Source organism: Tupaia chinensis, unplaced genomic scaffold (assembly GCF_000334495.1).
Source record: "Tupaia chinensis unplaced genomic scaffold, TupChi_1.0 Scaffold000086_1, whole genome shotgun sequence".
NCBI lineage: Eukaryota > Metazoa > Chordata > Mammalia > Scandentia > Tupaiidae > Tupaia > Tupaia belangeri.
In genome coordinates this window covers 2,187,902-2,201,818 of record NW_006159548.1, presented here as the reverse complement: position 1 = coordinate 2,201,818, position 13,917 = coordinate 2,187,902, and the positions used below count along the sequence as shown (strand labels likewise).

The following is a 13,917-nucleotide window of genomic DNA, read 5'->3' as shown; positions in this document are numbered from 1 at the left end:
GCAGGAATATAACTTCAGAATAAACATCAAACAGTATGACTCAGTTATATACTGACAGATTCATTAACCAGATGGAATCATTAGCAGCAGCCTTTGGGACTGGGTCACCATTTGAAATGAAGAACTGTCTGTAATAGTATATCTGATAACTGATTTAGAAAGTGCTTGGGGCATTGCCATTAGCACTAGAATTTGGGCATGTCCTAAAAGAAATCTTTTATTTCTCTCAGGTGCATGCATGGGAGCAATTTCTCCCCAGCCATGGGTGCATACCACCTTTACCCCTTTGTCAGGTCCAGCATGAAGAACCAAATTATCCAAGCAAGATCAAAATGAGAGGTAGCTTTTACAGCAGCAGCTGTAGAAATGAAGGAATCATCTCAGAATATTAAAGCATGAGTAAACTCCATAATTTGGTTGCAGTAGTTTATGTTAGATGGATTCCTTTTTAAATTTGCTTCTGATGTCTTCATAACATTAGGCCCCATGGCTAGCAATGATTTGCCACTCTTTTTGGAAACTCTTCATGCCTGAGCTTTACAGGGCAACCTGAAGTTGAGTTTTTGAAATTCTCTGCAGTTCACCCTTTTGGGAAGGAGAAGGTTCTAGAGTCACTGAGATGCACAAAAAATAGGACATTAAAAATAGACTAATTGTTAGAAATCTGTCCGATGCATCATCTTTCTGAGACTGCTTCCTCACTACAGTGCACCCCACTGGGCTGCAAGTTGCTCAGAGAGCAGGGAGGCCTTGGTTTCACGGTACAGGGATGCACGCATCTATACACCCCAATGACAATGTTCCATCTTAACTCCCGCCCTCCCAGCTGGGTGGCAGAGGAGTGGGAACACTGCACCAAAACCTGTGGGAGTTCTGGCTACCAGCTTCGCACCGTGCGCTGCCTCCAGCCTCTCCAGGATGGCACCAACCGTTCTGTGCACAGCAAGTACTGCATGGGTGACCGACCCGAGAGCCGCCGGCCCTGTAACAGAGGGCCCTGCCCAGCTCAGTGGAAAACGGGGCCTTGGAATGAGGTGGGTGTGTGAACTCCACGTGCGTGTGTCTAAAGGGTGTGGAAGCTTATGTAACATATTTTCATTTGATTTAAACATCAGATAGGCTTTGTGTGAATTGAAGCTATTGGATATTCTGCAATCACCTGGAATTGTTTGAAAAAAATTAGTACTTTAAGAGTGTTTGCATTTAAGATTAGTTTGTAAGGGCAAACATGTTTGGGTATTTCATGACATAAAGGAGTCTGACAGGTGACTTTAAAAAAACAAACAAACCAACAAACAAAAAAACCAGGTTATTACCGTATTGCGCTTGCTGGGGAGAAAGTGAGACAGTGAGTGGGAAAATGAGAAATCAACCCTGAGGGGGATTGGCCGCATCACAGTCCCTTCTCCTCCATTCTTCTCTTGGGATTTTGGCAGGCAGGCACACACACACCTGGTATGATTTTCAAGCCACCAGGTCCAGGACTTGAACTACAGTTGGCCATATGGGAGTCCAGCACCGTAATTACTATGCCACCTACTGGCCCTGGTGACAGGTCTTCTAATAATTTGACTTCCCTGTTCCTATAGGTTAAGTTCCACACTCCTGACATTCAACTGTGAGCACAAGGCCCTGCCCTAGACAAGCTGCCCTAACTCCTCTTTTTCTGTCTTTATTCTGACTCCTGGTCCCAATTCAAGTAAACTTCCACTGCTCAGGTCAGGCCAACCTCCTGCCTTTTGGCTACACCCACCCCACCCCTGACATCTCACAGTCTCCACTTCACCTGACAGGGCTCAGCTCCAGAGTCAGAAGGCCACCTTGTAGGTAGTATCTTTCTGGGCTCTTCCTCCTCTGCTCTGGAAGGCATATAGGGGGCAGCTCACCTCTGGCAGCCATGCACGGCAGAGCCCCATAATCCTGTCTAGGGCCTGTGCTTACTGCTATCCACACCTCTCTCAAAAACTCTGTGCTTTTCTTCCCATACCCACTGGCCTGTGGCTCCTGCCCAAAGATGTTTGTTTGGTGACCGCTGAGACTCAGTGTCATGTGGCCTGGATCACCACCTACCTGGTATTTCTAAAGATTCAAAAACTAGGAATATGGGGTCATGGGAGAAAAGTACATCAACAAGCAGATAGAGAGCAGGTAGGGAGCGGCCCCGGAAAGAAGGAGCAATCAAGAGAAAGTCCCCCCCTCAGAGCCCACCGAGAACTCATGTCCTGTTTCTCAGAGTCCCAGGGCTCGTCCACAACTCCTACCTACAGCAATGGCATGGAAATTTCTGGGCTTGGTGAGCAGTGAGCCTCTTCACTAGGGGCATGAATTCATGGGAGTGGAGTAATAATAGTTCCAGGGGGTTGAGTGAACCAAGGTAGCATGTCAGTCAATCCTGCCACCTATAAGGAAAGTGAAGGAGAGGGGAGACTGCCTCCCCAGAAGAGGCACCACTAGTGTTTTTTGGGAGGACAGGGGGTGTATCATCATCATGATGGCTTCTTCATGTGGAACGCTGGCTAGGTACCAGGCCTAGAAAGGGAAAGAAATGTGTCCTGGTTGATAAACGATGGCGTCAAAGTATTTCAGAACCATTGTGCTATTGCTGTAGACAGGAGCTGTGGATGAGCCCTGGGACTCTGAGGAGAAACAGGCGAGTCATTGGTGGGCTCTGAGGCGGGACCATCTCTTGATTGCTCCTTCTTTCTGGGAGCCACTCCCTACTTCCTCATTCACTCTCTACCTGCTTGTTGATGCATTTTTCTCCCATGACCCCGTGATTCGTACTTTTGAGTCTTTAGAAATACCAGGTAGGTGGTGACCCAGGCCACATGACATTGAGTCTCAGCAGTCACCAAACAAACATCTTTGGGCAAGAGCCCCAGGCCAATGGATATGGGAAGCAAAGCACAGAGCTTTTTTTTTTTTTTTTTTTTTTTTTTAGAGGATTTCGCGCTTGCCAGACAGAGAGAGAGAGAGACAGACAGACAGAGAGACAGAAAGCGAGAAATCACCCCCCAGGGGGGATGGCCATGCCACAATCCCTTTTCCTCCATTCTCCTCTCGGGATCTTGGGCACGCACGCACACGTGCCCAGCATGAGTTTAAGCCACTAGGTCCGGGACTTGAACCGCGGTCTACTACATGGGAGTCCAGCGACATAGCTATTACACTAACTGCTGGTCCCAGCACAGAGCTTTTGAGAGAGGTGTGGATAGTGGTAGGATCAGCAGGTAACATGGTGGTTAGGTTGCTAGACTCCCACATGGCTGACCATGGTTTAAGTCCCAGACCTGGCAGCTTGAAAATCACACTGAGCATGTGGGCATGAGTGCCCAAAATTCTGAGAAGATACTGGAAGAGACAGGATTGCAGTATGGCTATCACCCCTGGGTTGGGGAGAAGGAGGTGAGGGGGAAGGGTAGGATAATTCCTCCCCTTCCCTCTCACTGTCTCTTTCTCCCTCTTTCTCTCTGGCAAGCACACGTACCCTATGGAAAACAAAGCAAAACAACATAGTGCAGCACTGCATAAACCTAGAAAGAATTCCAGAGCTCGCTCTGTGTATGTGTGTGTGTGTGTGTGTGTGTGTGTGTGTGTGTGGTGTGTGTGTGTGTATGTAGGGTGTCAGTGGAATACATGTCTATAATCACAACCTTTTTTCCCCCCCTGTAGTGTTCAGTAACTTGTGGTGAAGGAACAGAGGTGAGGCAGGTTCTCTGCAGGGCTGGAGACCACTGCGATGGTGAAAAGCCTGAATCAGTTAGAGCCTGTCAGCTGCCTCCCTGCAATGGTAGGTATAACTCTGATCAACTTCACTGCTCTGACCATTGCTTGCTTTGCTTTTAATGCCAGAGAGCACACATACTCACCAGAGAGAGAAAGAGTTCCCTCAGTGGGTGCAGCCACAATCCTCCTTCCTCCATTTCTCCATCTTAACAGAGTCCTATGCATACACACATGCAGGCGAAACTAGCATATTTTTCAGGTTAATAGAACTGGGACTTAAATCACTGATGGTCGTGTGGGACCTGGCTCTCTGTGAACAGCACCTAACCACTGCACTACAGGGTCAACCTTTTGATAATGCTTTGACCTTCAGAAAGCAGACTTTACTTTCAAGGATAAGTTTGGACTTTTATATTGGCTCATCAAGAAATAACCAAAGGGAAGACCAGCAGGGCGTAAGAGTTACATCTCTGGACTCCCAGACCTAGTGGCTCAAAACTCACACGAGGCGCATATGCATGCATGCCAAAAATTCCAAGAGGAGAATGGAGGAGAAGGGATTGCAATGTGACCACCTCCCCTGGGGGGTTAGTGATCTCTCACTTCATGTCTCTCTGTCTGTCTAGCAAGCACACATGCCCTATAGCAAAAATCTCTCTCTCTCTCTCTCTTTTAAATGGATATGGGAAGCATATCCATTAAAAAAAGAAAAAAAAGAAAGAACCAAAGGATCACTTCTTGGTCCTTTGCTAAGATCAAGTGAAGAAATAACCAAAGGAAACACCCTTGAAATAGGAGCCTCATAAGGTTCCTTAGGAATGCTGTCTGAAGCAAGGTCTCACACTGTCACAGTCACTGCAGGCCTGCTGTTCCTGTGAGGTGGCAGTGCTGGGTGGGAGCTCTGCCAGGTATCTTGTTCTCTTCAGTTTGTGCTCCTAGTGGTGACTACTGAGTTTTTTCTCTGTTCTCTTATTTAGCTGTGACTTTATGTCATTGTAAAAGGCACGTCCAGAAGGCTTTGAAATATTTTACCAAATTATTCCTATTGTTATTAGACCTACTGATAATAAACGTCACAAAGTCCTAGAGCTATCAACAATAACTGTCCATATGTGGAATATTGTCAAACAGTCACCTCCTACATTCGCTAAAATTGACCATTGGCCTGATCTTCCAACTTTTTTTTAATCTTATTTTATTTGAAGTTCTTTTATACATTCAATCACATCATTTAGTTTGCAAAATGAATATTCTAACACGTTTACATTTCTTCCAGTCCAGTTGATAATACTATAAAGTTATCTTCAACAGATAGTACCCCATTTCTTTGGTCCATTAATGCTTTGCCTCTTTATTTTTCTCCTTAATGTTCTTCCTCAGACTGTATTCCTTCACCCACACTCTTCCCAAACTGTATCTGATATTCACAACCATTTATTGTGTTTCTATATCCTTTAGTCATTCAGTTTCAGTCACAGAGTACGGAAACTCGGTATGTATTAAGTGGGGACATACAATGTCTCTCCTTCATTGCCTGGCTTGTTTCACTCAGCAGTAAATCTTCTTTATTCATTCACTTTCTGTCAAAAGCCAAGGTCTTGTTTTTTTTTTTTTTTTTTTTAATGGCTGAGTAGTATTTCATAGAGTATATGTGCCACAGTTTTTCAATCCATTCATCTGTCTCTGGGCATTTGGGTTGGTTCCATGTGTTAGCAATTGTGAATAATGCCACAATAAATATCATGCAAGTACTTTTCTAAGTAAGAATTCTTCTGTCCTTTGGGTAGATACCAAAGAGTGGGATTGTTGAGTCATATGAAAATTCCATTTGTAGATTTTTGAAGAATCTCCAAATTGTTCTCCACAATGGCTGGACCAATTTACATTCAAAAAATGATAAGTGCTGGTGGGGGGTGTGGAGAAAGGGGGACTCTCTTACATTGCTGATGGGAATGTAAATTGGTCTGAACTACCAACTTCTATGTGACAAAAGCAGAGGATATTTTATTTAAGATGTAAGTCAATTTGCTTTTGTAAAACAAAACACATTCAAGGATCTCAGTCTCCATCACTGTCTCCTTCTGTGTCCTCTCTATACCAGAGTCTCTATTTGCTATCTCCAAGTTGCTGTCACCTGCTGTCTCATACAGGGTTTTTCAGCCTCATCTTTTTCTTATTCTTCTTCCCTCTCTCTCTCTCTCTCCCACTTGTGTCTCTTTCTCCTCCATTTTTCTTAGTATCCTTTTCTCCACCCTTTCATCTTCTTTCCCCATCCATGTCTCTCTCTCTTCCATCCCTCTGACTCTTGTCTTCTATTTTATTAGTCTTCTGGCTGCCATAACAAAATATCTTAAAATGGGTAATTTATAGAAAAAAATTACTACTAGGGGTCAGCAGTTGGCATGGTGGTTAAGGGCACTGGACTTCTACATGGCCAATCACAGTTCAAGTTCCAGACAGGTGGCTTGCTTTCTTGTTTATCCTCTCTCTCTCTTGCTCTGTTCCTCTCTGGTCAAATTGAAAGAAAGAGGGGGGAGGGAGAGGGAGGGAGGGAGGGAAGGAAGGAAGGAAGGAAGGAAGGAAGGAAGGAAGGAAGGAAGTTAAATAAAATAATTCTTTTAAAAATTACTTAAGAATTATTATTTATAGAGAAAAAATTATTACTCACAGTTCTAAAGTCTGGGAAGTCCAAGATCCAGGTACCAGCAGATTTGGTGTCTGGTGAGGACTTCATAGATACTTTGTGTTCACATGCTGGAAGGGGCCAGAGATCTCCCTGGAGTCTCTTCTGTAAGGGTAATCCCATTGGTGAGGGTTCTACCTTCATGCCTCCTTACCTTCCAGAGGCTCCATCTTTAATACAATCCCATTGGAGGTTAGGGTTCAACTAGGAATTTTCAGGGGGACACATACATTCAGATCATAGCACCCATGTCTGTCTTCTTCCCAGCCCCCATTCCCTACTCTTCCATCTGTTTGATTCCCTGTGTCTGTTTCCTTCATCTCTGTTTCTCTTTCTTCCTGTCCCTTCCACTGCCTTGTCTTTTCTTCTTGTCTCCCTGTCTCTCATATTTACCATCCATCTGTGTCATTTCTGTCTCACACTTCCTCTCCTGACCAACCCATTCTCCTGCACTACAACCTTCATCTGAAATGCAACCCCCCTAAATCCATGCCTCATGACAATGTGGACATTGCTTGGACACACTAGTGAGAATCAGGGCCACAGAGATTACTTGTTCCTTGACCTGCGACACCATCATGAGGCATTGGTTGCATATTCACCTCTGCTGAATGTACTATTTTTTTTCCCTAAGAAAATTGGCAAGGTACTATTTTATCAGGTGTTTCATTTTTAGAAAAAAATTCAGGCTTCAAGTCCATAAACCCTATAAATCATTCCATTATAATGCAATAGCAAAGTTAAGTATGACCACAAGGGGGAGACACAGGACTTAGATACACAGTTATTTTACTTCAGAAAGTATATTTGAAAGCTCAAAACACGAAACAAAGCAAGGAATATAATTTACTCTGAAGCTTTAAAATGTACTGTCGCTATAATATTTTATTCTTATATAGTCATTACTGTTAGGAAGATAAATACTTTGTGGATAAGTGCTATTGATCTTAATAGCTGGTTGCGTTCTGTATTTCTGCAACTGTGCCCAACTGTCACCAAGAACTTGCTTTATTCTTTCTTCGGCCAAGCAAAAAATCTTCTTTTTGTGTGTGTGTGTGTGTGTGCATCTGAGGTGCTAATAAGATAGCATTACTGTTACAGATTCTGTGTTGTTGTTGTTATTATTATTATGCTATAGGGTGTGTGCACTCTCCAGAGAGATAACAAGTGAGAACCGCCCCCCCAGGAGATGGCCATACAGCAATCCTTTCTCCTCTCAGGATTTTGGGCACACACGCGCACACACCTAGCATGAGTTTTCTAAGTCACCCAGTCTGGGGCTTGAACTGTGGTCAACTATGTGGGAATCCAGCAACGTAACCATTCCACCAATTACTAGTCCCAATTGCTTCTAACTGCTCTAATGGGCTGAAATGTAGGCTGAATGGCCAATTCTCAGAGTTAAATAAAGTCACATTTTTTCTACCATATTTCAATCAAATAAGTAATACTTTCTATCAGTGTCTCAAACTGCTATTAATATCAAATGGCCTTTAGGGACCATGTGTGAAACCCTTTCTCTGAACTTTTTATAATGATGGGGGCAGGAGGGAGTCTAACAAAGAAACTGAAAGGTCTCTATTTGTTTTTTAAGGTTTTGCCACGGCACAATGTACTCCCTAGGGGAGAGAGAGAGACACAAAAGGAAAGTGAGATATCACCCCCAAAGGGGATGGCCACACCACAATCTCTTCTCCTCCATTCTTCTCTACACACATACTTCTGGCATGATTTTCAAGCCAGCTGGGAGTCTAGTGCCTTAACTACCATGCCACCTGCTGGTCCCAGACTCAAATGTTTTAATTTTAATAATTGGTTTTGTCAGAAGGCTCCACATCAGAGATTCCTTCTTATTTGTTTGACTTTCAACCCTTCCCATCTAGCCCTAGGCAAATTACCATAAAGTTAATTTGCTCATTTTACTTTTCTCAGGTCTTAACTCCCTTTTTTTTCTCTACGTACAAGCATATTTTGACGTCGATAAGAGCCAGGCTATGAATGGCTCTTTGCAATACCAAAGTGCTCCCACTTAGAGACCTTGAGAAGAGGAATTCTCACAGGGAAACCTTCTCTAACTCAAAATAGGTCACCATTCTGAATTGTTCATAATAAACTTGTCATACATTACCCAAATTTGTGCTTTCAAAGAATTACCTGAGCATATGCAATGGTAAGCATGAAACCATTGCTCTCAAGCTAGAGCTTATTCTTTCAATAAAAATGTTATTTTTCTTTTTGTAATATATATTTTTAAATATAGTTATTTATTTAATTTAATTTGTTATTATTAATTTGGTCAGAGAGAGACAGAGAGAGAGAAAAGGAAAGTGAGAAAGCAAGCCGTCAGGTCCAGGACTCAAACTGCGGTCGGCCACATGGGAATCCAGCACCCTTAACCACCATGCCACCAGCTGGCTCCTTTTTGTAATATAGTATTAGGATTTGTTTTGCCCCAGCAGGTCTTTAGTATTTGATTTTTAAAAATATATAATGTAGACCATATGCTATTAGAAATATCCATAAAATTTTGGGACCAGCAGTTGGCGTATTGTCTATGTCACTGGCCTTCCATGTAGTTGACTGCGGTTTGGGTCCTGGACCTGGTGGCCTAAACTCACGCTGGGCACATGTGCGTGCATTCCCAAGTTCCCAAGATGAGAATGGAGGGTAAGGGATTGTAGCATGGTCATCCACCCCCCCCCGGGGGGGGGGGGGGCGGATAGGTAATTTCTCACTTTCTGTCTCTCTGTCTCTCTCTGTCTTTCTGGTGAGCACACATGCCTCCTAGCAAAAACCTTTCCAAAAAAGGAAAAAGAAATATCCATAAAAGTTTAAAAGTTTTCTGTTGTATCCTAAAAGCCTTTATAAATAGGGGCCAGCAGATGATGTAGTGATTACATTACTGGAGTTCCACATGGCCAGCCGCAGTTTGGGTCCTGTACCCAATGGCTTGAAAATCACACTGGGTGGGTGTACATGCATGCCAAAGATCCCAGGTAGAGAATGGAGGAGAAGGGATTGCAGCATAGCCATACTGCCTGGAGGGGTGGTTTCTCACTTTCTCTCCCACTGTCTTTCTCTCTCTCTGTCGAGTGCACACAACCTAAGGCAAAATCCTCTTTAAAAAAATAGTCTTTACAATGAAATGAATTTTATTTTTTCATTCTAAAATCAAATAGATGTTCCCACTTGGGGGACAAAAACACTCCATGATCTGTAGACTCCTGATGGAGATACAAAAATGGTGATCATCCCATTTTTGGAAAACTTATTTTAACTGTAATATTTTAATGGAAAGGGTTCTGTGGACAACTGTTGCTGCCAGATTTCACTTAAATTGTTCTGTTTGGTCATCAGGAAAGTCATCATGTGTTTTTGCATAGAAAAACACAGAAAAATACATCATGGCTCTCCTAGTAACCTAATGCATTCATTTACAGTTACAACCCCTTATTTCATTTAGCCATGCACATTTTCTTTGTTTTCTTTTACCTTTTGCAGATGAGCCATGTTTGGGGGACAAGTCCATATTTTGTCAAATGGAGGTGCTGGCCCGCTACTGCTCCATCCCCGGGTATAACAAATTGTGTTGTGAGTCGTGTAGCAAGCGCAGCAGCACCGTGTCACCACCCTATCTTCTAGAAGCTGCGGAAACTCAGGATGATGTTCTCTTTAACCCGGGTGACCTCTCTAGGTCTCTAGTGATGCCTACACCTTTTGTTCCTCACCATTCAGAGACCCCTACTGAGAAGAAAGCTCTGAGTAGCATCTCTTCAGTGGGACATCCAAATGCATATGCTGCTTTCAAGCCAAACAGTAAACCTGATGGTGCTCACTTACCCCAGAGGAGAACTGAGCATGCAGGAACCCAGACTCTGCGGCTGGTCTCCGTATCTTCCTCTCCACCCACCAAGAGTGGCCACCTCCGTTCAACTTCACGCATGGCTGCAGATCCCTTCCTTGCAGTCAGTGATTCCATAGGTGCTTCTTCTCAGGCAAGAACCTCAAAGAAGGATGAAAAGGTTATTGACAGGAGACATCCAGTAAGATCGTCCACCTCAGAAAGATGAGAAAGTAAAACTCCAAGGCTAACAATCAGAGGAAAACCTGGACAACCTCCCTCTCCCCATGGTGCATACAGCTAGGTTAATGTGGAAATCTCCTTAGAGCATCAACTCATTTTATCTGTACGTGGAAGAACAAAAAGTGCTGGTTCACTTTCTAGTTGCTTTCATCCTCCATTTGTTCTGCATTGACTCACTTACCAGAATTCAGTGGAAGAAAGCACCAAAGATTAGGAACAGAAGGAAAAGAAGTTGCTAAGTGTGTTGGTCACGCTCAAAAACAGAAAAGGAACTGGCACCGGGTGTGCATAGCAGCTGATTTTTTACAGTACAAATTAAGAGATGCCAACAGTTTACACTTTAACTAGAAATTTTGGAAATGGAACAAAGAATTCTTAGACTTATATACCTATTTATCTATATTAGAAATATTGTATGAGCAAATTTGCAGCTGTTGTGTAAATACTGTATATTGCAGAAATCAGTATTATTTTAAGAGATGTGTTCTCAAATGATTGTTTACTATATTACATTTCTGGGTGTTCTGGTGCCTGTCATGGAGTATTGCCTTATTTGACATTCTATAGGTTGATTTTCAAAGCAGACTATTTCAAAGAAGTTGGAATTAGAGCTACTGACAATACAAATGGTTTCATTGTATGGTTTTGTTGAGTCAACAATGTGATATCTAAGTTATAGGGAAAAAAGCGAAAGGTAAAGATAGACAGATCTCAACTTAGCCAGTGCTTTCCATTCTTAGAATGAAAAGGCGTAAGATTGATGTCTTAGTATGCTTGTGGTCACAGTAAATAGTAAGTACACTGTGCATGATAAAACAGAAATTCTGTTACCAGGACCTCTACAGGCACCCCTGAGATGTCCTGTTCTCTCCTGTTTCATTGTCGTTATTGTTGAAATTCGTCACCGTTGACATACCTGAGCACAGTTAAACGTGATGTACTGTACTGATCACAAATGAAAATGTTTGGGGATAACTTGTTTGTATGTTGGTAGCTATAAAAAGTACCAGTGAACTAGAACAAACACTTGATTGGAATAGGGCTCTGAAAACAGGTTTGAGAAAGCGCTTGTCAATGGTTACGGTATTTATTTTCTGCATGGTTCATAGCCAAATGTTCACAACCACAATGCATCTGACTGCAATAATGTGCTAGTAACTTATGTCAGTGGTCACTTTTGCTCACAGCAAAGCCAGAAATGCTCTCTCCAGGGAGTTGATGTAAAGTTCTTGTATATAGAATTCAGAACCGAAGATATTTATTAAAAGTTGTTTTCCTTCATATTATTTTTATGTACTAGATATTTACACTACTATCCATGACATACTCATATTTAGGTAAACTAGAGGGACTTAATTAGAGATGCATGCCTTGTTCGGTGCATAGAAGAGAAATTTAAGCCAATTACCACAACCAGTTTAAAGAGCTAAAATGGAACAAATCTGATGTTATACATGTTTTGCCTTTTTCAAGTAGTCGATAAAAAGTTAATGACTTCTACTCCTTCCAGGAAGCGTAAAACAGTGTGGACTCAACTAGGTATTTAATAAAATAATGAATCAGAAACATTTTTAAAAGTATGTGAAAGTAAATATTTCATAAGTTACACTTAAAAAGAAAATGTTATCAGCATAATATTTTTGAAGTCAGTACCCAAACTGTCTAATAATATAATGTGTTACCCTCTCAAAACACATGGTGTACAAGGACTTTTGCATGTTAGCCATTGTAAACTTAACAGCTCAACCCATTAACTCTATACCTCTACAGAATCGCTGCTACTTTGTGCAAGAGTGTTGAAGGTCAAACAAATTAAGTGAATTTCAGATAGGAAATCAATCCCCTGAGCCTTGTCCCCTCTCACCCCCACCCCATATGTCTCCAGAATGAAATTCTCTCTAGTTTACTCGCATGTGCATCCGTCTGGTCTACAGGGGAATATAAAGATGGTCACACACAGACACCTCCCATGAAGATGTACATATTCATTATACTGCTGACCTTTGAGCTTTCTTTTCTACTAAGCTAAAGATACCTTTTTATCAAAGTGTACACTACTGATACTGTTTGTTGTATTGGGAGCACGTACCAATAAAAATGTTAACAAAATAGAGATCTGGCTCTATCTAGATTTTTATCATTGCATTCACCACAGAGTAATGGAAACATGGCCTTTCTAACCAAGTAAAATGACATGAAATTCATTTGCTACTTGTCCTTTCTCTTAAAAGGCTCAAATTGTGACCAGCAGATGGAGTCCTAGTTATAAGGCTGGACTCCCACATAGTTGACCACAGTTTGAGTCCCAAACTTAAAACTCACAGCAGGTGCACATGCATGGGTGCCCAAGATCCTGTGAGAATGGAGGAGAAGGGATTATGGCTTAACCGTTCCTTTGGGGGATGATTTCTCACTTTCTGCCTCTCTGGAGAGTGCATGTGTCCTATAGCAAAAAAATTAAAAAAAAAAAAAACTCAAATTAACTAATAGTGCCACCTATTTTCACATCTGAGTGTATCAACATTTTTAAAAAATATAGGGGCCAGCAGACAATGTGGTGGTTGGGACACTGAACTCCTACATGGCCAACTGGTTTGGGACCTGCAGGCTTGCTTTCTCACTTCTCACACCTCTTGTCTGTTTCTCTCTGGTGAGCATACATACCCTATAGCAAACTTAAAAAATATGTTTTTTTGTTTTGTTTTGTTTTTTTTTTTTTAAAAAAAGAGGTTCAGAAGGTAGCTTTCTGCTTAAGTCTTAAAAAACTTAAAAGAAGTTAATGGTGATAACTGTAGTATTTATGAGAAGGACAAGAAACCCATATTTTTAAAGTGTTCAATGTCAGATTGACTTTTCAGTAAAGCTGCCTTCCTGTTTTGAACCCAGATTACCTGAGTATTGGTGGGGGGACATACTACTCAACACTCGGAGTATAGGGAAGAAGGGGACGTCACATGGAAGACCTTTTATTAAGTATCAGGGAGACACTATAGTGTGGTGGTTACTAGCTACGAACACAGAAGTAGACAGACTCAGGCTTGCACCCGTCCGCCATGCATACCAGTATGGCTTGGATGACCTCACTGGCTTAGCGAGTGTCCTCATTTATAAAACGAAAGGCAGACTTGTCACACATCGCTGCATGGTTACTAGGAGAAATAAGGTGATATAAGTAAAGCCATTAGCATAGGCTAATAACATAACACATAACAGCTCACAAGAAATATTTAGTATCAGGACCAGCAGATGGCATAATGGCTATGTTGCTGGACTCACATGTAGTCGACAGTGGTTCAAGTCTCAGACCCAGTGGCTTAAACTCACACTGGGCTCAGGTGTATGCATGCCCAGAATCCCAGGAGGAGAATGGAGGGGATTGCAGCATGGCCATCCCCTCAGGGGGTGATTTCTTGCTGTCTCTCTG

At 42.3% G+C, this 13,917-nt stretch overlaps 1 protein-coding gene across 2 annotated transcripts in view; it reads left to right on the top strand.

Moving 5' to 3' along the window:
* The window catches only part of ADAMTS3 (ADAM metallopeptidase with thrombospondin type 1 motif 3), a 294,220-nt gene extending 281,647 nt beyond the window's left edge, over positions 1-12,573 (top strand). For both annotated transcript variants that reach the window (XM_027769729.1, XM_006142907.3), the window contains exons 20-22: positions 827-1,034; positions 3,673-3,790; positions 9,911-12,573. In XM_027769729.1, the coding sequence (XP_027625530.1) occupies positions 827-1,034; positions 3,673-3,790; positions 9,911-10,479 (895 nt within the window). In that variant the 3' untranslated portion in view covers positions 10,480-12,573. The remainder of the gene's footprint in view (positions 1-826; positions 1,035-3,672; positions 3,791-9,910) is intronic.
* The last annotated feature ends 1,344 nt before the right edge of the window (positions 12,574-13,917 follow it).